A 23,946-nucleotide genomic window follows, 5' to 3' on the forward strand; every position below is an offset into this window, starting at 1 on the left:
TGTTCCCCGGCTATCTTCTCCCACGAACCGAGACCACCAATAACCCACGCCTCTCCGCTTCCGACATTGGTCGTTGTTTCCCGGCGGAACGCGCCCCGTTCCGCCGCCGCTGCCGTGGCCATGCCACTCATACAGCGGAGGACAGACCCTGTGCTCTGATCGCCGTCGTCATCGTTCGCCGCCGCTGCCGCCGCAGCACGCGCCCGATGGGCAACGTCTGCGTCGACGCGCGCCGCAGCTTCGCCAAGAACGGCTTCTTCAGCACCATCTCCGGCTCCATTTGGCGCAACCGCTCCGCCGCTCCCTCGAGTAGCCCCTCCGAGCCTACCACCACCTCCCGCTCCGTCCCCGTTGTACAGCCCACCGCCTCTGCTCCTCCCCCCGAGGTCAAGCCGCCTACGCCTGAGCCAACCCCTACGGCCCCTCCAGCTCCCATCGTCATCTCCGAACCGGCGAGACCGCCCCCCCAACAGCACATTCAGCCAGCGGAGAAAGAGGCCAATACCCCTCCTCCTCCTCCTCCGTCGGAGCAGCAGCCGTCATCGCAGCCGGCTCAGCCGCAGCCGAGACAGCAGTCGCGGCCCAAGAAGCCGTCGGGGCACATCAAGCGCATCTCGAGTGCCGGGCTGCAGGTGCAGTCGGTCCTCCGGCGTAAGACCGACAACCTCAAGGACAAATACAGCCTCGGCCGGAAGCTGGGGCAGGGGCAGTTCGGCACGACGTACCTGTGCGTGGACAAGGCAACTGGTCTGGAGTACGCGTGCAAGTCCATCGCCAAGCGGAAGCTCATCACCGACGAGGACGTGGAGGACGTGCGGCGGGAGATCCAGATCATGCACCACCTCGCCGGCCACCCGAACATTATCTCCATCCGGGGAGCCTATGAGGACGCGGTAGCGGTGCACGTTGTGATGGAGCTGTGCGCCGGCGGGGAGCTGTTCGACCGGATCGTGCGCAGGGGGCACTACACCGAGCGGCAGGCTGCCGAGCTCGCCCGTGTCATCGTGGCCGTCGTCGAGTCGTGCCACTCGCTGGGCGTAATGCACCGCGACCTCAAGCCTGAGAACTTCCTCTTCGTGGGTAATGAGGAGGACGCGGCGCTCAAGACCATCGACTTCGGCCTCTCCATGTTCTTCCGACCAGGTAAACCTCCATGAATACAATTGACCTCAAGCCTGAGCAGTGAGCTGAGGCAGGAATTTTGGTGCAGGCGAGATGTTCAGCGACGTTGTGGGGAGCCCGTACTACGTGGCGCCGGAGGTGCTCAAGAAGAGCTACAGCCAGGACGCTGATGTGTGGAGCGCCGGCGTCATCGTGTACATCCTGCTATGCGGCGTGCCTCCATTCTGGGCAGGTAGACTCATGTCATGCCGGTCACATATGCAGCTCTGAAACCGCGGCACAACATGCTTTTTGCCATGGATTGCAGAGACAGAGCAGGGGATATTCGAGCAGGTGCTGAACGGCACGCTGGACTTCGAGTCGGACCCGTGGCCCAGCGTGTCGGAGGGCGCCAAGGACCTCCTCCGGAAGGTGCTCGTCAGGGACCCCAAGAAGCGGCTCACCGCGCACCAAGTCCTCTGTCAGTCCGCTCGCCGCCGTCGCGTTGCACTTAGACCTAGACCTACTGACATCTTGCAAATGTTCTATGCTGCATGCAGGCCACCCGTGGCTGCAGATGAGCGGAGAGGCACCCGACAAGCCGCTCGACTCGGCGGTTCTCTCCCGCCTGAAGCAGTTCTCGGCGATGAACAAGCTCAAGAAGATGGCATTGAGAGTGAGCACCGGTGTCATTGCCATCATCTATGCTAGTATAAGGCCACCGTATCCATGTGAGTCTGGGAATTGAGGAGATTTGTGGCTGCGCGCCTGCAGGTGATTGCCGAGAACTTATCAGAGGAGGAGATTGCAGGGCTCAAGGAGATGTTCAAGATGATGGACACCGACAATAGCGGGCAGATCAACTACGAGGAGCTCAAGGCTGGACTGGAGAGGGTGGGCGCCAACATGAAGGAGTCGGACATATCTCAGCTCATGCAGGCTGTAAGCTTCCTCCCCTCACATCTTGACATATATCGTTCTAGAACCCTTTTTTTGCTAAAAAATATCAAGCCAATCCCCGGGCTGGGCGTGCGAAAGACCAAGCGTTTACTAAAACACAAGCCCGTCAATAAAGCCCAATGCCCGACCAAAAGCCGGTTGGTTACGACGGAATCATCATTGTAGTAGAACATTCGGCAATCTAAAAAGGAGGTCGGCAAGCAAGGTTCAAATAAAAGAACAACAACATATATTCAACATGCGTTCCCAGCCCCTCCTCGCCGCCACCCGAGGGGATCGACAGGCAAGCCTGCTGGGTCGTCGATGAAGGTGGCGGTGAGGTGCTGCGTTTGCTTCGTGCCCCCGCGAAGGACCTGGAAGCCAGGGCAGCAGCCCCGGACGGCAAGGCGGCGCTGCCTCCGCGACTGGCGGCGCGCGCAGGAAGAGGTGGTCGGCATCCTCAGCTGCCCGGGCAGCGAGGATACGGCGGGCGGTCGCGGCGCAGAGTCCCTCTGCCCCAGATCTGAAGGTCAGGCGCCCTCCTCCCCTGCTCTCTCCTCCCCGCCGGTCATACCCTTCTGCGACTCTGGTCGCCAGATCCGGTGCTGGTGGGGTGCGGGTGCTCAGGTTCGAGCCCGGGGGAAACCCTTGGCTGGCCCTTCGGTCACGACGGCGACAGCGCGTGTGCGCGTTGTGTTCTTCGCTGGAAGCGCCGTCGAGGGCTCTCCTCTTCACCCCCGTTCCAGACCCCGGGTGAAAACCCAAAGCCCGTCTCGGGTTGGCCGGCGGCAGCGCCTAGTGCGTCGCGTCCTTGTTGGAGGCGCCGTCTTGGGTGTCTGGTTCTTTGGGAGAGGGATGAGGTGGTTGGTGGGCGTCCGTCGGCTGCGAGGCCAAGTTTGCTTTTTTCTGTGGAGGGTGCTCGTTCCTGCAAGAGTCCTTCTTGCGGCCATGGAACGGGACCTGGTGCTCCCCTGCTCCGCCTCTTGGCCTCTGCAGCTTTCTTCTTCGGCGACCTCCCGACGGCTATCCTTCTGCTCTTGGTTATTCAGGAGAGGTGGCAGTGCAGCTGTGGTGTGTGCCTGCGGCGTGGCGAGGGCTGTGCAACTTGTCTGCGATGGGGATCCGGCTGGCGTCTGCTCTAGTTCTCAGGTGAGCGCCAACGATTCGACGGTGCGGCGCCTTCGAGCCTAGGCGAGAGGAAAGGGTTCCTCTTCGGCGTTGGGAGCGATGTTCTTCCCTTGCCCTTGGGTTCAGACAGTTCACACCTTTCTCTGGCCTTCGGCTGATCATCGAGGCTTCTCTGCTACTCCTCTCTCTGCTGACTATGTGCAGTAGGCTTCGACACTACTAGCAGGGCTCTTCATGTATTTTCTTTCTGCTCTAGTGTGTGTTGCATTGTTAGCTGTCCATTAAGCTCCATTGTATCTTTCGGTCGCTATCGCTAGGTGGCCTTGTGTAATCCTGGCCGGTTGATGGCTTCGTTAATTCAAAGCCGGGCTCCCCCTTGAGCCTTCGTTCCAAAAAAATATTCAACATGCATGTATTCACGGTTCAACAAGCATATGCATCACACAACTGTTCTAAGTGCAAACACAGGGGATAATTTGTTGGTCTATCAACATCATCACAAGTACATACTTACTTTTTGTGTGATTCCCTCTTCCTCTCCCTAGCCGCGCGACGCGCCGATAGCCGCTCCGGCTCCGGCGGCCACCCCCCGCGCCGCCCTCCGCTCCAGAGACGGTGCCCACTCACCGCGCGCATGGCCTCCCGGTTCTCTCTCTCAGGCTCATCGGGCTCGTCATTGTCCGGCCCGCCTTCCCCCGCTCCCCCGGCGCGGCCACAGCTGCGCTCTATCATCATGTCTGCGGTCCTCGGCACGGCCGTCGGCCCGATTGTGCAGGGCAACGCCGTGGCGGCTGGTCCTTCCCGCACCCCTGCCCCGGCACCGGCGGTCGCTCCGTGTCAAGTCAAGACGAGCCGCCACAACAAAGCCGCCCGGCTGCGCCCCACCCCCTCCGCTGGCCGCTTCACCGCCAAAGGCAAAGCAACCTGCCCACAGCTCGGCCCCGGCCGGACTCGCTCCTTCCCGCTAAGCTTTATGGCTGTTGCTACAACTGTGCAGCGACGACGGCCACATCTCCACGGAATGCAAAAGCCCAACCAGATATGTCCGCTGCGGCAGCATCAACCACATCTCACGGGGTTGTACGCGGCCGCGCAGCGCATCCCCGGTTACCCAACCCGTGCGCCCACGCCGGCGCTTCGCCCTGGGACGGTTGCGGCGGCCACCCACGGGCGCCTGGCCCACTCGCCAGCCAGCACGACATTGTCGCCGCCGCCTCCCCCTGGAGTCGTGCGGCTCACCCCCATCGGGCCGGGCTCGGATGCTCTGCCTCCCCCGCCTCCGGGTCCACCCCCAACCAGCACAATTCGATTCGGGTCATTGTGGTGTCAGGTGGCATGTGGGTCTTCGACCGGCAGCGTTGAGAAGCCTCGAATCTCGGTGCCGTTCGAGCCGGTATCTTCGGATGCAAGGGATCGTCAAGACCCGGCGGACTGTTGCTTCCTGGAGGCGGCCGCGGACCTGCGTGAGCTGGAAGCAGAACATGCCTGGGCAGTGCTAGTCACGGTGGTTGGCCCGCGGCCGGCAGTGGCGGCGGTAGCGATCCACGCGGAATTCCAGATCAGGCCGCAGGATATGTCCATCCGTGCATACTTCCTGGCGGACTTCTTGGTCCTGTGCCTGGACGTGCCCATGCGCAACCGGTTGGTGGACGGAGGCCGTGTTATGGCGGCGTAGTTCACGCTCTCGCTATGCCCCTGGCTGCGCCAGGCGCAAGCCAGTAGCATCAGAATTCCGGTCATAGTGCCACTGGCTCTGCGTGGCATTCTGGCGAATGCTTGAACCCGTCGTGCGGCGGAAGCAGTTCTCTAGGGGTTGGGAGTTGTGGTCAAGGTGGCGGATTGTACGGCGAGACGACATGTTAGTGTTTCGCGTCTGGCTACGCACTGACGACCTAGCGCAATTCCTCCTCCCCGCATTCTGGTGGTTGAGCAGCAGGGGCGCCGGTCCATCAGGCACGATGATGGGGCCGCCAACATCCTGTGGTACCCCTTGGAGATCTTCCAGGAGGCCTCGGCGTTTGCGCGCAGGTCCGCAGACTTGGGGCCAAAAAGGACCGAGAAAAGGTGTCTAGAGGGGGTGATTAGACCCTCAACAAGCAAAAGTAGCAGTTTTTAAGTTCGTCAAGTTAAGGTGGAGTTTTAGCACAAGTTTAAGCATTCACAATACATTTCAAGCAAGCATGGTAAGAGTATAAGCAGCGGAAAGAGTAAAGCATGCTAATTGTAAGAAAGTAAAGGGATGAGATTGGAGTGTGCAAACGCAATGAATACATGGAGATTTTTGGCGTGGTTCCGATAGGTGGTGCTATCGTACATCCACGTTGAAGGAGGCTTCAACCCATGATGGGTAATGGTTGCGCGAGTCCACGGAGGGCTCCGCCCATGAAGGGTCCATGAAGAAGCAACCTTGTCTATCCACCATGGCCATCGCCCATGAAGGACTTGCCTCACTCGAGTAGATCTTCACGAAGTAGGCTCCTTGCCCTTACAAACTCCTTGGTTCAACTCCACAATCTTGTCGGAGGCTCCCAAGTGACACCTACCCAATCTAGGAGACACCACTCTCCAAAAGGTAATAGATGGTGTGATGATGATGAACTCCTTCTCTTGTGCTTCAAATGATAGTCTCCACAACACTCAACTCTCTCTCCCAGATTTGGCTATGGTGGAAAGATGATTTGAGTGGAAAGCAACTTGGGGAAGGTTAGAGATCAAGATTCTTATGGTTGGATTGGAATGTCTTGGTATCAACACATGAGTAGGTGGTTCTATCTCAGAAAATGAGTAGTGAAAGTGTAGGCACGTTCTGATGGCTCTCTCTTGAATAGAGAAGGGGGTGGAGGGGTATATATAGCCTCCAAAGAAAATCCAACCGTTACACACATTTGACCCAACTCGGTTAGACCGAATAGAAGAACTCGGTGAGACCGATTCAGTTCAAAATGTGAACGTTAGGAATCTCGGTGGGACCGAAATGATCAATTCACTAGGACCGATGTGCTAGCGCTAGGGCAAAACCTTATCTCGGTGAGACCAATTGCATGAACTCGGTGAGACCAATTTCAACAATGAGCTAACAGAGAGTTGGTCAGGCAAACTCGGTGAGACCGATTGCATGTTTCGGTGAGACCGAAATACTTACAACATGCAATAGAGAGTTTGCAAGGCCATCTCGGTGAGACCGAGATCCATATCGGTGAGACCGAATTGTCTAGGGTTTCTAGCAGTGGCTATGTCAAAAGAACTCGGTGGCGCCGGGTAGTCAAATCGGTGGGGCCGAGTTTGACTTTAGGTTTTGGACAAATGTGGAAATGAGAAAGTGGCTAAGGGTTTTGGAGCAATATCACTAAGCACTTTAAGCAAGTAGATCATTAAGAAACACCTCATCCCCCTTTAATAGTATTGGCTTTCCTATGGACTCAATGTGATCTTGGATCACTAAAATGAAAATGAAGAGTCCTGAGCCATGAGCCAATCTTTGTCCTTAGCATTTTGAAGGAGTTCCACATCCTCTTGTCCATGCCACGCCATTGTTGAACTCATGTGAAATATACTAGATAAAGGTATTAGTCCAACAAGAGATATGTTGACATTAATTACCAAAATCACCTACGGAGCACTTGTGCTTTCAATGTCCCCCTTTTTGGTAATTGATGACAACATACATCAAAGCTTTAGGTAACGATATGAAGAGTAACAAGTAAAGCTTTGGAAAGACATGTAACAGCATAGGCTCCTCCTACATATATGCAATCATGTAAAGTTAGAATGTAAGAGCATGTGAATGCATAAGCATGTCATAGCAGGCAATGAGTACATGTATCTTGGCTATATACATCAGAGCAAATGCTTTAAATAAAGGAAGTGTACCTTCATGTTCATGAATTCTTCTTGCAAACTATATGTGCAGCAGGAAGAGATCATCATGCACATGAGTGTGATGCATATACTTACCTTGTGGTATTGAGCTGGCTTTAGAAGAGGTGAACTTGAGGAAACGGGGTTGGATAACACAAGAACACTCTAATTAAAGCAATTTTAGGAAACCACAAGAGTACCAAGACTGGGATGCCATGTAATGGGTGAGCACTTAGTACCCTATTTGGATATAGACATGTCCCCAAAGATTAAAGATATGCAATGAATTCCAAAGATTTTCTTCCCCTAGATATGAACTCTTTCTCCCCCTGAATATGATATTGGATAATGGGAGAAGGTAGGGTAAGAGAAAATCAGAGCAAGAAAATGGTACAGTCAACGGTATATTAACATGTCTTTCCCCTCTTAAAGACATGTGACTTCTCTCCACTAGTGTTAATAAGCATCTCCCATGTGATAAGCTTTGATGTGCTCTCTCTCCCTCTTTGAAATCAATTTCCAAGAAGAGATCTTCTGGAGCATGAGTCCAGTAGGTCTGGTCCTTGAGACACACTACAAAGCAGCACGTAGTTTAAGATGTGGGTAGAGGATAAGAATCATCGAGTGGAGCTGGAGAAGAAATGAAATTTGCAATGGAAAAAAGTTTTCTCAGTAGTGAAATCGGTAACGCCGATCCGTTTTCATCGGTGACACCGAGTTGGCAGTGTCATTGATGATGCATATTGGTCAGACCGGGTTATTCCCTGTCGGTTGTTTTGATGAACTATCTACAAGTAATCCCTGTAGTTCGGTCTAGCTGATAGGCTTGAATCGGTGAGGCCGAGTTCAATGCAGAGGAAAAGTTTTGTTAGCTCAGCTCACTTGACAATTGAAATCTCACAAAGATTTGCAAGGAATTTACTGAAAGATTTGCAATGAATTAGATGCATAAAATACAGAGAAAATATACAAAAGGAAAGAGATCTAGATGAAGTTTTTATTTTTTTTTGAAAAGGGGAAACAAGATGGCAAAAGACATACGCAAAACACAAAACAAAGAAACACTAGGGAACTTCATCTAGAAGGGGTCGGCGACAAAGTCACCTATGTTAGAGTATATTGACTGATGAGTCAAGTGATAACACTTGATCGTAGGTCATACTCATCGTTTAAGCTCAAAATGGAGTTACCATTTTTCGTTTAAGCACTTTGATGTATTCTCATCTTGTAGAGTTGCTTTGACTCATGACTTGGAGTAAAGTTTCTCTAAGATGGAATAACATACCTTGGGTGGTGTTGATATTTGTGATGTAGTCAAACTTGTGTTGGATGCTCAAGGATGATACCACTTATAGTTTGAGTCCATATTCCTACATGGGTTAGTCTTGCAAGGACAAGCATTTGTGTATCCAAAATGACAATCATGAAACTTGATACCAAATGAAATTTGATATATAGAAATTGTCAAAGGATATGTCGAGTGGATTCATGCTTCCTTGAATTCAATAACCATATAGTAGAAACTTGGTGATGTAGAGATTGCTCAAGATGTGAGTGACTTGCAATCTCACAGATTTGGGCTCATCCAAGTACCTACAAGGGTTAGATAACATGCAAGGGTACAAGTATAGATCCAAGACATATGATCATCATCATAAGAGAAATATCAAGGATTAGTCAAAAAGCCTCGTGCCTTGCATGTATCCAAATGGAGTTTCTACTCCTAGTTTGAGGCATCAACAATATTCAATTCACCTCTCAAACGGGAAAATACTTTCTCATCAAGCGGTTTGGTGAATATATCCGCCTATTGCTTATCGGTTCGAACATGCTTAAGATTGATGTCTCCTTTAGCAACATGATCTCAAATGAAATGATGACGAACTTCAAGATGCTTAGTTCGAGAATGTTGCACGGGATTGTGAGCAATCTTAATTAATAGAACTTTCATTATCACAAAGCAATGGAACATGTTTCACATATATCCCGTAATCCTTAAGGGTTTGGGTCATCCAAAGTAATTGAACACAACATGATCCGGCGGCAATATATTCCACTTCGGCGGTGGATAAGGATACCGAGTTTTGTTTCTTGGAGGACCAAGATACAAGAGATCTACCAAGAAATTGACAAGTATCCGAAGTGGACTTTCTATCAACCTTGTCACCGGCATAGTCCGAGTCGGAGTATCCAACAAGATCAAAATAAGACCTCTTAGGATACCAAATGCCAAAGTTTGGTGTATGAATTAAATATCTCACTATCATTTTCACAGCCTTAAGATGACATTCTTTAGGGGCCGCTTGATATCGTGCACACATGCACACACTTAGCATATTATCGGGATGGGAGGCACATAGATATAACAATGAACCAATCATAGAGCGGTAAACCTTTTGGTCAACCGGTTTGCCATCCTTAGTCAAGTCAAGATGTCCACTATAGGCATGGGTGTTTTGATACCTTTCTTTCTTGCATGTTGAACTTCTTGAATAAGTCCTTGTATACTTTGTTCGGGAAACAAAGGTACCCTCCTTAGTTTGCTTGACTTGCAAACCAAGAAAGAATTTGAGTTCACTCATCATATACATCTCAAACTTCTCTGACATTAGCCTTCCAAACTTTTCACTAAAATGTGGGTTAGTCGAACCAAATATGATGTCATCCACATAAATTTGGCACGCAAATAGTTCATGATTAACCCTTTTAGTAAAAAGTGTAGAACCAATTTTCCCAATTTCAAAGCCTTTTTCAATAAGAAACTTAGTCAAGCATTTATACCATGCTCTAGGAGCTTGTTTAAGACCATAAAGAGCTTTGTGAAGTTTGTAAACATGATTAGGTTTCTTGGGATTAACAAAACCGGGAGGTTGTCTAACATAGACTTCCTCCTCAATTTCACCATTTGGAAAAGCACTTTTAATGTCCATTTGGTATGACGTGATATCATGGTGATTGACATAAGCAAGTAAGATGCGTATGGACTCAAGTCTAGCAATAGGGGCATATGTCTCACCATATCGAGACTTTCGACTTGAGTGTAGCCTTGGGCGACGAGATGGGCCTTGTTGCGTACAACTTGTCCATCCTCATCTTGCTTATTCCGAAACACCCACTTGGTTCCAATGACATTTTGGTTGTTGTCCGGCTTTTCTACCAATGTCCACACTTGATTCCTTTCGAAGTTATGTAGCTCTTCATGCTTGGCGTTCACCCAATCCGGATCATCAAGAGCTTCTTCAACCGTCATAGGTTCAATACTAGAAATGAATGAGTAATGTTCACAAAAGTTAGCCAAACGAGTTTTAGAGCGAGTAATTCTCCCGATTTGAATATCATCAAAGATTTGTTCGACGGGATGGTCTCTCGAGACTCTTGCTCTAACTTGTAAGAGATTTTGTTTGGGTCGGGGTGGAACATCCTCTTCATTGTCTTCTTCTTGTTCTTCTTCATTGTTGTTGGCGTTGTTGTTCTCTTGTGGAGGTGGAGAAGGAGGTCGATGAGGTTCATCTTGTTGTACTTCCTCATTACCTTCGTCTTGACGTGTTCCACTTGTGGATGCCTCCAAGTGAACTTGTGGTTCACCTTGTCGTGAAGTTGAGGCTTCCACTTGAACGGACGAGGTACTCTCCTTCACCTACATTGGGCGAATCTTGCCAATAGACAAGTCTTGAATTGCTTCCGAGGGATCTTTATCTCCTACATCAATTGGCAATTGCTCTACTTGCGAGCCGTTAGATTCATCAAACTTCACATCTACCATCTCTTCAACCTTTCGGGTGAAATTGTTGTAGACACGGTAAGTGTGAGAGTTTGAGCCATAACCGAGTAGGAAACCTTCATGAGATTTAGGGGCAAATTTCGAACGACGATGCTTATCAAGAATGTAGCACTTTGAGCCAAATACTCGGAAGTATCCAACTTGGGGTTTGTACCGGTGAGAAGCTCATATGCCGTCCTGCCGAGAAGCTTGTGAGGATATAGTTGATTTGTTGCATGACAAGCTGTCTCAACCGCTTCCGCCCAAAAGTGTTTTGGCGTCTTGTATTCTTCAAGCATCGTTCTTGACATCTTAATAAGTGTCCGGTTCTTCTTCTCAACAAATCCATTTTGTTGAGGTGTGTACGTAGCCGAGAACTCATGTGAAATCCCTTCTTCGTCAAGAAAGGTATCCACATTGGCGTTCTTGAACTCCGTTCCGTTGTCGCTCCGAACCTTCTTGTTCTTCACTTCAAATTGATTTTGGGTCTTCCTAGCAAAGTTCTTGAAGATCTTTTGGACCTACGATTTATCATCAAGAAAGAACACCCACGTAAATCTTAAAAAATCATCAACAATGACCAATCTGAACGAGTTACCACCGAGACTCTTGTAGACGTTGGGACCAAAAAGATCCATATGAAGTAGCTCGAGTGGTCTTCTCGTAGTCATGATGTTCTTCACGGGATGACTTCCTCCAACTTGTTTTCCTGCTTGACAAGCACTACAAAGTCTATCCTTGTCAAATATGACATCTTTAACACCAAGGATATGATCACCTTTAATAAGCTTATCAAGATTTCACATGCCCACGTGACCTAAACTTCTATGCCACAACCAACCTTTAGAAGACTTAGCAATTAAGAAAGTTTTAGGTTGAGCCTTTTTAGTGAAATCAACAATATATAGATCACCTCTACGCATACCAGTAAAGACCGTATTATGATTATCTCTTAGAAACACTTAGCAATCTACTTCAGTGAATAGAACATTGAAACCAAAATCGGCTAGCCTAGACACGGAAAGTAAATTGTAGCCAAGAGATTCAACGAGCATAACATTTTGGATGGAGCTGTCATGTGAGATGGCCACCTTACCAAGGCCAACCACCTTACCTTTGAGTTATCACCAAAAGTGACATACTTTCGGGGGCCGTCATTCTCAGCAAGCTCACGAAACATATCCTTGTCTCAATTCATGTGATCGGTACATCCACTATCAAGAACCCATTTCTTTCCTCCAGCCATGTAACCATGAAGGTTAGTCATAAGACCAAAGTGTCTCATCGACTCATCAAGATCAAAGTCACTATCATCATCCTCGTCATAATATCCATGTTCAACATCGTCTTGTGATTGATCATCACCTAGAGAGAGTGATTCATTAGATTTATGACCATGACAATGTGCATCTTTATGAATTCTAATGACCTGTGAGATGATGCCGCTAATGACTCCAACATCTCCTTTGGCACGCTGAGGTCACGAAGCTGAAATAAATAGTCACCAAATTTAGGATCACTAGGACTCATTTTATGAAAAGCAATGGACTTTTGAAGAATCTCATCTAGATTTTTCAAAGAATAGTTTGGAAATCGTTCCTCAAGATATCTCCATATAGTATAAGCACATTCAAATGTAGGCAAGCATACAAGCAAATTTCTAGGCAATCCTCTAATGATAAGATCAATAGCTCTAAGATTGCGAGTCATGTCAAGATACTCATCGGGGGTAGGATGCAAGGGATAATTAGGAGGCACACAAGGGCTAGTAATATACTTGTTCAAATTATATCCATTGAAAATCTCAAGCATCTCATTTTTCCAAGCACTATAGAACTCGCCATCAAGAATAGGCACTCTACATCTAATACTCCCAATTGTAGACACATCCATCTTCCTTGAATGGTGATTAAACCAAAGCAATGGAGAGCAAAGGTTTGGTACCAATTGAAAGGATTGAGAAGAGGTGCCTAGAGGAGGGTGATTAGACCTCAACAAGCAAAAGTAGCAGTTTTTAACTTCTTCAAGTTAAGATGGAGTTTTAGCACAAGTTTAAGCATTCACAATACATTTCAAGCAAGCATGGCAATAGTATAAGTAGCGGAAAGAGTAAAACATGCTAATTTCAAGAAAGTAAAGGGATGGGATTGGAATGTGCAAACACAATGAAGACACGGAGATTTTTGGTGTGGTTCCGATAAGTGGTGCTATCGTACATCCACGTTGATGGAGACTTCAACCCACGAAGGGTAATGGTTGCGCAAGTCCACGAAGGGCTCCACCCACGAAGGGTCCACGAAGAAGCAACCTTGTCTATCCCACCATGGCCATCGCCCACGAAGGACATGCCTCACTCGGGTAGATCATCATGAAGTAGGCGATCTCCTTGCCCTTACAAACTCCTTGGTTCAACTCCACAATCTTGTCGGAGGCTCCCAAGTGACACCTAACCAATCTAGGAGACACCACTCTCCAAAAGGTAATAGATGGTGTGATGATGATGAACTCCTTACTCTTGTGCTTTAAATGATAGTCTCCCCAACACTGAACTCTCTCTCTCACAGATTTGGCTATGGTGGAAAGATGATTTGAGTGGAAAGCAACTTGGGGAAGGCTAGAGATCAAGATTCTTGTGGTTGGATTGGAATGTCTTGGTTTCAACACATTAGTAGGTGGTTCTCTCTCGGAAAATGAGTAGTGGAAGTGTAGGCACGTTCTGATGGCACTCTCTTGAATAGAGAAGGGAGTGGAGGGGTATATATAGCCTCCACACAAAATCCAACTGTTACACACATTTGACCCAAGTCGGTCAGGTCCAATAGGAAACTCGGTGACACCGATTCAGTTCAAAATGTGAACGTTATGGATCTCCATGGGACCAACACGATCAATTTGGTGGGACCGATGTGCTACGGCTAGGGAAAAATCTCATCTCGGTGAGACCGATTGCATGAACTCAGTGAGACCGATTTCAGCAATGAGCTAACAGAGAGTTGGTCTGACAAACCCGGTGGGACCGATTGCATGTTTCGGTGAGACCGAAATACATACAACAGGCAACAGCGAGTTTGCAAGGCCATCTCGGTGAGACCGAGATCCCTATCGGTGAGATCGAGTTGTCTAAGGTTTTTTGCATTGGGCTATGTCAAAAGAGCTCGGTGGCGCTGGATAGATCAAATCGATGGGGCCGAGTTTGACTTTAGGTTTTGGACTAATGTGGAAATGGGAAAGTGGCTGAAGGTTTTGGAGCAATATCACTAAGAACTTTAAGCAAGTAGATATTAAGCAACACCCATCCCCTTTTAATAGTATTGGCTTTCCTATGGTCTCAATGTGATTTTGGATCACTAAAACAAAAATGAAGAGTCTTGAGCCTTGAGCCAATCTTTGTCCTTTGCAATTTGAAGGGGTTCCACATCCTCTTGTCCATGCCACGCCATTATTGAACTCATCTGAAATATACTAGATAAAGGTATTATTCCAACAAGTGATCTGTTGACATTAATTACCAAAATCACCCAGAGAGCACTTGTGCTTTCAGGGCCACCGCCGCCGCCGGAAGATGATGCCCGGGACGACGGGCTGAGCCACAGTTCAAGATGTGGGCGCTCCAAGACTAGGTGCGGTGCTCCTGTACATCCGTTGCTAGGATCGCTACTGGCAACTGCTCCGGCACCGCCGGTGGGGCATCGGGTGGTTCAAACTGTCGGGGGTCCCCGTCAACCCCTGCCTGTCGAACAGGTGGATGATGGCAGCTGCATGGCAGCTATTGCAGGTGGAGAAAGTCGTATCCCTGCCAAAAGTGTATGGGGGCCTGCGTAGGAAGGTTGCGTGCTGCACTTAGCGATGAACGACCAGGTACTTTCTGCACAAAGTGGGGTGCGTGAAGCAGGAATCCTATCCACCCCGCTCTTGTCCTGTTCTTCTCGACAAATCTCGTGCGCCAGGGAGCTTCGATACCGCTTGGGCAACTGCTCCCCTGCTTCTGTTCACTAGCCATGCCATCGGTCAGGTGGTGAGGACAGGCTGGCAGCTGTCGGGAGCTAGGAGCAACACAACGATGCGGGCCCAGCGAGATCGCCGTGTTTGAGGATTGGCTCGTGGGATCTGTTGCCGCAAGATCATGTGGCCGTTGCTGAGGCCAGGCCAACTCCCTCGATGGTGGGCCATGACCTGGATAGGGACGTGGGTAGCTATGAGATAAGGGATTTGCTGGATGGCCCTGTGATGGAGATGGCCCATTTGCACGAGCATGAGGAGACGTGCCCATGGAGACATAAAACAAGTGGCTCACTGTTAGCCTCTCAGCGCAACAGGAGTTTGTGTCGCCGGAGGCACATGCAGCCCGGTCGATGTCACTACGCTCCGAGGTTGAGCAGTTGTGCGTTGAGATACATCACGCGCTGACACCGATTCTCGCTCAGCCGACTACTCGTGCACAGCCAACGCTGGCGAGGAGGCCCAGACAAAGAAGACCGCTGGTTACGACGCCGCGACGTAGTGTTCGCATTGCCAAGGGGAAGGCCAATGGCTCTAAGGCAACTAAGTAGCAGGTCGTTCTCATTCGGAAGCTATGCTTGGCAAGTGAAGCTGAGATCATAGGAGAGGAAGCCCTCCAAGCGTATGCAAAGTTGTTTGAGAAGCCGCTCACTAACAGCCACATCACGACCATCCTAGCTTTGTTCGGATGGTCGCAGGAGATACTTCCACTACAGGATGGGCTGGTGGACTTGGTTGATGGGCAGTAGACTATGCGGCTCGGTGGTCTTGTGTGGGTCTTCCATATGGCTTCACAACCTCCGAAGCTTCTCGTGTGGAACATCCACAGCTTAAAGTCTCTAGCGAGGCAGAATGCAATATACTAAGTCATGGTGGCAGCTAATCAAAGCATAGTTTGCTTCCAAGAGACGAAAATGGAAGTTGTAACAATCTAAATTGTCTGGCATTGTCTCGAAAATAAATTTGAGAAACTTTTCTACCTGCCAGCTCTAGGGACACGCGGAGGTGTGCTCATTGCATGGGATCTTGTAGTGGTGGCACTTTCAAACCCACACACAACTGAGAACACGCTCACGTCGCTTGTGACTCTAGCAGGAGTGAGTGACTGCATGTGGTGGTTAACGGGAGTATACGGTCCCCAAGGAGATGCGGAAAATGTGCAGTTCCTCCATGAGATCAAGGACGTCTGTGACTTGCATGCGGGGCCTTGGGCTCTAGTGGGTGACTTTAACTTGATTGTCAACCCGGAGGACAAGAGCAATACACTGATTAACGGGAGGAGGATGGCTCGTCTGCGGGAATTGTTAAACCGACTTGAGCTCAAAGAGATATACCTGAATGGGCGGAGGTATACGTGGAGAAATGAGAGGCGAGAACCTACAATGGAGAAGTTAGACCATGGTTTTGTCACTAACTCACGGGAGGACAAGTTTCCAGTTAGCCTACTGATTGCCCTTGGATCATTAATATCGGATCATTGCCCGCTCTTGCTGGACTTAGACGCGGACTTCATGATGGGGCACCGATTCAGGTTTGAGTCCTTTTTGGCCGAAGGCCGAGGGCTTCTATGAGGTGGTGGCTGAGGCATGGCAATCCGTACCATCCATAGGAAATGCGTACATGGCACTAGACACCAAGCTACAAGCGATCGCAAAGGGCACCGCAGAGGTGGAGTGACAAGTGGATCAGGAATGTGCGATTGCAAGTGGCTCTTGCGATGGAAGTCATACACAGGCTTGATATGGATGCGAACTTGAGGCCCCTATCTGATAAAGAGCATGGTCTACGAAATGTGTTGAAAAGGAAGCTGTTGGGCTTCAGCTCTCTAGAGCAGACTATCGCCAGGCGGAGGTCTCACCTCCTCCGCTTGAAGGAGGGTATGCGAACACGAAATTCTTCCATCGACATGCATGGCATCGCCAGCAAAAGAACATGATCACGGCCATGCAACACAATGGCAAGGTAGTCACTGGGCAGGACCGCATCACGGAGGTGGTGGATGAGTACTATGCGGCCTTGTTTGGCTCGGCGCCGGCAAGAAATCACACCATCGACTTGGATACGCTAGGCCTTCCTTCCATGGACTTGGCACATCTGGAGGAGCCTTTGTCGGTGGAACAGGTAGAGAAGACAATCAAGTCCATGCCAATGGACAAAGCGCCGGGGCCGGATGGGTTCACAGATCGCTTCGTTGTGACTTGTTGGCACATAATCAAGTTAGATTTCATGCGAGCACTGGATGACTTCTTCTATGGGGATATGAGGGGACTGCCGAGCATCAACAAAGTGATTGTTATCCTATTGCCAAAGAAAGAAGGGGCTGTGGATATCTAAGACTACCGCCCAGTGAGCCTAGTGCACGGAGCGGTGAAGATATTTGAAGAAGTTCTCGCAACAAGACTCACTGACGACCTACCGAAACTCGTTGGGCACCACCAAAGTGCATTTGTTCGGGGACGCTCTCTGCACGACAATTTCATGGTGGTACAATCCACAGCGAGGCATTTACATGTCTTGAAACAACCGACGATCATGCTGAAACTTGACATTTTAAAGGCTTTTGACGCTGTCCAATGGCCATTTATCCTGGAGGCGCTGACGTAGATGGGCTTTGGGAGGAGATGGATCTCCTGGTTGTGCAGACTGCTAGCAACTTCCTCGAGAAGGATCATGGTAAACAGGATACCGGGGATGCCAATCTTTAACTGTCAAGGGCTACGGCAAGGGGTGCAGTTATCCCCAATGGTCTTTATTCTCTCCATGGAGCCGTTGTAGTACATGTTCAGATTGGTGGCGGCCAAAGGCTTGTTAGCACCCCTTGCCCACTCCGGCACGCACCAGCAAGTCTCGATGTTCGCAGATGATGTGATCGTTTTCTTCAAGCCGGTGGAGCTTGAGTCCAGGGTGTGCAGAGCCATCTTCGACCTATTCGGACATGCATCGGGATTACACGTCAACATGACAGGAAGTGCTGCAATGGCTATCAGGTGCTCTCAGGAGGAGGTGCACACAATATGTACCTTGATGGGCTGCGCGAGTGGGGCGTTTCCATGCAAGTACTTGGGTCTACCTCTAACAATTCGAAAGCAAACGAAGGCGCAGTTTTAGGGTCTGGTTGACCAGCTGGCGAACTGCCTGCCCAGCTGGCGGGCAGCATTACTACCAAAGAGTGGGTGTCTAATTCTGGTTACCTCGGTGCTATGCGCGATTCAAGTACACACGATGCTGGCACTCGACTTACCTCCAAAGACGCTTTCAGCGATGGCTAAGATATGTCATGGATTCCTATGGTGCGGCAAAAAGGAGGCTAATGGTGGAACTTGTGCGGTCGCATGGGACATGGTCTGTAGGCCTAAAAGGGCTGGCGGCCTAGGAATCCTGAACCTTCGATGGATTAATATGGCTCTGCAAGTGAGATGGCCTAGGCTCTAGAGAACAGACAAGGCGATACCCTGGTCGGGACTCCCTATCACTGTGCCGAAAGATTCGTGGCCTTATTCTAGGCAGCGGTGACGGCGGTTGTAGGAGACGGGAAGGAAACACTATTCTGGGAGGATCAATGGTTACACGGATTCTGCATTGGCGAGCATGCGCCGCTGATCTGCAACAGGGTCCCAAAGAGGGTTAGGACAACGAGAATAGTGGCTGCAGCTATGGAGAATGCAGCCTGGCGGTGAGACATTGTGTCGGACATGGATGAGATCGCACTGCAACAGTTCGTAACACTCTGGATGAGAGTAGAGACGGTGCAGCTCAATAATGATGTGCAAGACGCTATCAATTAGGCTTGGGAGAAGAATGGCCAGTTCTCCGCACGCTCAGCATATGTGGTGAGGTTTGCGGGATTGGAGGTTGTCCCAACAGCTGAATTCACTTGGAAGTCGAGGGCACCGCTACAATTGCTGGCCTTCAAGAACCATTGCTAGAGGTCTGACCGGTTGGCGAGGCATGGACTACCCCACCAGGACGCATGCCCATTTTGTGACCAGCATGACGAGACAATGAATCATCTTAGTGAACTGCATCCTATCCAAGGAGGTGTGGCACTGGATTAGCATGGCAACAGGTCGGCCATAGTTGGAGCCAATGGACGACGACACTTAGGCCCATGGTGCATTAGACAAGGGAAACGCACGGAACAATGGTGAACCATGCGAGCACTGTGTCTGCTAGGCATGTGGGTCATCTGGAAGCACCGAACTGATATCGTGTTCAACGGCGCGGTAGCCTCCACTACCCATGTCATGCGGCGGTTCGATAGCGAGGCTAGGATATGGATACAAGCAGGGCTTCTAGGAGGGGATCTAGACGGAGTTTTCGCATGACTAGCAAGGTGGGTAGTGGGTGAGTAGTTGCTCTGTCTGTAGGCGGATCTTGCGGAGGTGGTCGGCGAAAGCCGTGTAACAGTCGTTGTAAACTGATGGGAAGACTTTTCCCCCTTTTCCTTTATAAAGGGATAAGCACACTCGTGCATATTCGAGAAAAAAAGTGCAAACACAAAATCATAACATTATCCCACGCACATAAACTTGAAATCTTGAACACCATAACAAGTTAAAACAACTATATGCAACCAAATTCCAAGTTGCAACACAAGCATACCCGGTACAACTTCAATCTCAACACTACAGGCTTGATGTCTACCTCATCCACATTATAAAACAAAAGTAGCTCAAATATTGTCATTACGCACATCGAAGTTCCCATCCATCTTTGAAGTTTTTGTGTTCACAACCATTAAAACATCAAACTTCACGACCATCAGCCTCCAACCTCAGTGGCTAGTTACAAGATCACACATTTGCACCAGTTCCAAGATACAATATTTAGGAGATGAAATTTAGTTAGTACAAAAATATAAATAAATTAACAAACAATAAGTTATAGCATTTAATGTAGTAGTTACTAGTTAAATTAAGAAAATAATATCTCGTCAACTTTAGAAGGGATCTTTAAAGATTGTGCTTCCATTATTTTGACTACTATAATGTTTAGTATACAAGTATATAGCAATCAACCAGACATAACAACAAATCACTTTTTTGGCTCATAATAAGAGTTTACTCGGAACCAACACTCTGGGCGGGGACAACACGAATATCACCAGCCGTAAACGCTAGCTTGAGATATCTCATAGATGACTTACTCTAATACTCTAGAATGCTCAAATACTCTAGAACTGTGAATTGTCTTTGTGTATTTGGCTAGTGCTCATGAAAGTAATCAATGAATATGTCTGCCTCACTTCCACAAGTGCAATACCAACCCTATTGGATGAACAATTCCTAACAGCAAAGCCTTTGCACTCATTAAAAAGATTGACCAAAGTATTTCTATCTTCATGAACCCGATGTTGGGCCTCTCCAGGTTAATGCAATTTGTTATTGCAAATTCTTATAAATCCTAGTTTATAATGCAAATCAAGAACAACAACACACAAAAGAACTCAGTATAATCAAGGTAAGATTTTCCAAACTTCTGTTTCATATCACCCAACATTAGAGCCTTGAAATTTCCTCGACAGCATGTGCCTGCTATAAGCGTGCATTCACCATGAAACACAAAGTTGAGGTACCTATTGGAAATCAGATACTTTGAGTCGAAAAATACCAATGTGACATCATAGAAAGTCTTACAAAACTAAGAATGATGGCAAGCTTATCCCATTAACCAGGAGTTCACAAGAAATGTGATTTGAATATGTTATGTCACCTAGCAAATAAAAAAGGAGACATTTAAAGTATACATAATCCTCAAGCATTTCGTAGATCGAATTCCAAAGAACAATCATATTAATTGTTGTTGCAATGGAAACAATATTATAGCTAAGGTCATCGTACATCGACAAAGTGACACAATGATGTTTTGTAAATAGGTATAATCGCTTCATGGGAGCACAACCTGCGACCTTTGTGAGGAGGAGAGACATCAATATAAGTGCTCATTGCATGGAACATTTAGAAAATGCGTCTTTCGAAGTCTCATGACTCCCGATGGTCCGAGTCTCAGAAGGTCCCTTGGAGTCCGAAACCCGGCATCCATGAACCTTGGTCCTAAGGGAGGGGGCATGTGGATCTCCTATTGAGTTTATTCAAGTGGGATTGAATGAGAGTACATACCCTTGGGGTGACTATTTATAGCCTTGATTCTTGACAAATGACCAAGGCTACCCTTGAAGGTTGTAGGTTGGAGGGATACATGGGTAATAAAAGGTCCATGGTTCTATGAGTACTAGTCAAAGGCGAGGGTGTTTATGGATCATGCTGGGACAATCATTCTCACCCATTCATGAATAAGAAATAGCTAGTTGGGCCTCCTCTAGACATGTCCATCTTTGCTTCTTTTCACCATCTAAGACTAGATTTTCTTATTCCCTCATATTCTTTTGACTTTTTTACCATAGTGGTTTTCTTGGACTCTCGTTGACTATCCTTGACTTGTGTTGATCATCTTTCATTTACGTTGAATGTTCATGTGGATACCCTGTAGAACTAAGTGCAAGCCCCGGTAAAATTTAGCTATCCTCTCAAAGTGAGTCCCCTTGGGCAGATGTCACAAAAGGCATTGTTGTGTCATCGAGTCAATAGTCGTGTCTTGATAATCTTCTTCGCCACCTTTAGTGGTTGGCCTCGCTATATGTGATCTCCTCTTGGATTCTCGGCCTCATTAATCTCTTTGAATCTCCTGTGATTGAGATGATGGTCATTGATGAGCTTCTACATTGCTAGTCATCGAGGACTAGGGAAAAGTACCTATCGAAGAAGCAAATGCAAAACCTGTACAGCTACAAGTCCTCGTGACCTCCGAGGCATCTTTCCCTATTGTCTTTACATCTCCCTGGGGATCTTCATGTTTTTCTCAATGTAGTTTCCAACTCAGAAACATTTCACAGGAATCTAAGGCTTTTTGTGATTTTTGTGTCGAGTTTACATTCCCAACAGAACTTTGGGACATCATATTTTTTATTCTCGTTTCTAACTGAACCGACTAGGAAAGGTGTGAATAACCTCTATCAACTCCTCTCCGTGTGTTCTTCAAACATTGTCATAATTTCCTTTTTGATAGTTAACAACTAATGTTCTTGAATTCAGGACAAGCTTTAGTCATCATAGTTCTATCACAATACTCTTCTACAAGAGAACATGGATGAAAACCTCCAATAAAAAATTGGGATATTGGAACTCGGTATATTCATGATCAAACTTTCCATTTTTCAAACAGTGAGGGAAAATCATGACTGTTTTCAAATTTCAGAAAAACGGTTGTTGACTTCATTTGTACTGCAAGGATGCACATTTTTAGAAGCTCTTAACAGATAATAACTACCATTTTTCAGATTGCCATGAAGAACTTTTGGCATATTATACAATCAATAATCACCTCATCATAAACACTTTCAATCCTTTTGAAATTCTTCCAACAATTTTACTTAAATGGTTTTGGAAGAGGAGGAGTAACATGTGGTTGTTCAGTGGTTTCAATAACACCACCATCTGCATTTTTCTCACAACCAACAAGAGGGTTACATCTTCCCATTGTTGACTCAGACCAGCTTAGTGGATGTATTCCTCTCCACTTTCTCTTGCATGCTTGCATCTTGATCTATCGACAACAAGAGCAGTAAACATAGCGACAAAAGTAGTAGCTGGACGTTCGGAGGCACAAAGTGACAAGGTGCAGAGAGGTCGGTGGGTGTGTGTGTGTGCTTGTGTTCTGTCGGCTAGGGGTAAAATAGATACACACACATAGACACACACGCATAGAGAGAGAAAGGGAGGGAGGGAGGGAGGGAGAGAGGAGTTTCAAAGCGAGGAGGAAACATTGGCTGCTTATTGCGATATTGTTGGGCCTCTCATGGAAAAATTCATGCGTGGTGCTAGGCAGGGCTAGTTTTGGGCTGAGACTAAATCACAAGCTCGGCATTAAAATGTATTTGTGCTGCAAATCAAGTCCCGAGCCCGCCCTGTGTTTTTTGGTCTCTGTTGTGCATGCCTTGGCTAATTAGGAAGTTCATAATCCTTTAGGACTCATAGTCTTCCATTTAAATTATTGAGAGGGATCAAACAAACATAATAACCAATATGATGCATCATGTAAAAATACAATTAATTCATCTCACACAAAATAATTACGAGTCAAGTTCTTGCATTTGGTAGTAGGTATTGATCAATCAAAGTATTACATGTTATGGTAATTGTAAAGATGATGGAACGTTGGTATATTGATTAACTTCGCTACTACTTTTAACCCAAAAGTGATGTAATTTTTCATTTTTTCACTTCATTCTTAAGGCCGATATTGACAACAGTGGTACCATAGACTATGGAGAGTTCATAGCTGCCACTCTACACTTGAACAAAGTTGAGAGGGAAGACCATCTATATGCTGCCTTCCAATACTTTGACAAGGATGGCAGTGGATACATCACGGCTGACGAGCTCCAACAGGCTTGCGACGAGTTTGGGATTGAGGATGTTCGACTTGAGGACATGATAGGCGAAGTAGATCAGGACAATGTAAGATCACCAAATTTAAACAATCAACAATACACTTGCAGTTTTATTAACCATGATTATTTCTATAACAACAAAATATCATCCAATCATGCATTTCGAATCTGACAAACATATTTGGTGGGCAATTTTCCTGCAGGATGGACGCATAGATTACAATGAGTTTGTGGCCATGATGCAAAAATCGACCACAGGCTTTGGGAAGAAAGGCCATCAGTATAACCTTAGTGTCGGTCTTAGGGATGCCTTGAACATAAAGTCAAATAGCTAACAATGTTGCAGAAGTGTTTCTATTGTGTACCTATATGTATACCCACCCCCTTTTACTATGATAAGTGGTGTTGTACATACGTATGTGATTGTAAAGGAAAGGGAAGTGTGATATTGTAAAGTAAAGGAAAGGAAAACGTGTCCTGATTAATCCATAGGAGCATTGTCAATTGCAGATTATTAGCTATTGTTTTCATCACCTCATGTGTACACAAATGTTAATTAGTGAGGGTAATGCTATTAGAAATGTTGACAACTAAAGAATGATTTGGTACAAAAAATGAAAAATCATGAGTTCTTTCTTAAGGGGAATATTCATGAGTTCTTTATGCACAAGAACAACAAATATGTTTAAATCAAAAAAGTACTTTAAACTCA

The 23,946-nt window shown here is 47.5% G+C and overlaps 1 protein-coding gene across 1 annotated transcript; it reads left to right on the forward strand.

Annotated features, from left to right (window-relative positions):
- Positions 1-23,715, forward strand: LOC123124526 (calcium-dependent protein kinase 27). The gene is made up of 7 exons (XM_044545122.1): positions 1-1,143; positions 1,211-1,354; positions 1,430-1,582; positions 1,662-1,777; positions 1,876-2,043; positions 23,077-23,301; positions 23,438-23,715. The coding sequence occupies exons 1-7, from the start codon at positions 207-209 to the stop codon at positions 23,567-23,569; spliced, it is 1,875 nt and encodes a 624-aa protein (XP_044401057.1). The 5' UTR covers positions 1-206; the 3' UTR covers positions 23,570-23,715.
- Positions 23,716-23,946: the final 231 nt, after the last annotated feature.

The sequence above is a fragment of the Triticum aestivum genome, chromosome 5D (genome assembly GCF_018294505.1).
Source record: "Triticum aestivum cultivar Chinese Spring chromosome 5D, IWGSC CS RefSeq v2.1, whole genome shotgun sequence".
Classification (NCBI taxonomy): Eukaryota; Viridiplantae; Streptophyta; class Magnoliopsida; order Poales; family Poaceae; genus Triticum; species Triticum aestivum.

Bases quoted from the DNA above. Each gene is read 5' to 3' on its own strand.
- LOC123124526 (XM_044545122.1), top strand. From the start codon at position 207: ATGGGCAACGTCTGCGTCGACGCGCGCCGCAGCTTCGCCAAGAACGGC. The intron at 1,583-1,661 runs GTCAGTCCGCTC...TGCTGCATGCAG, and splicing joins CACCGCGCACCAAGTCCTCT to GCCACCCGTGGCTGCAGATG. The intron at 1,778-1,875 runs GTGAGCACCGGT...GCGCGCCTGCAG, and splicing joins TCAAGAAGATGGCATTGAGA to GTGATTGCCGAGAACTTATC.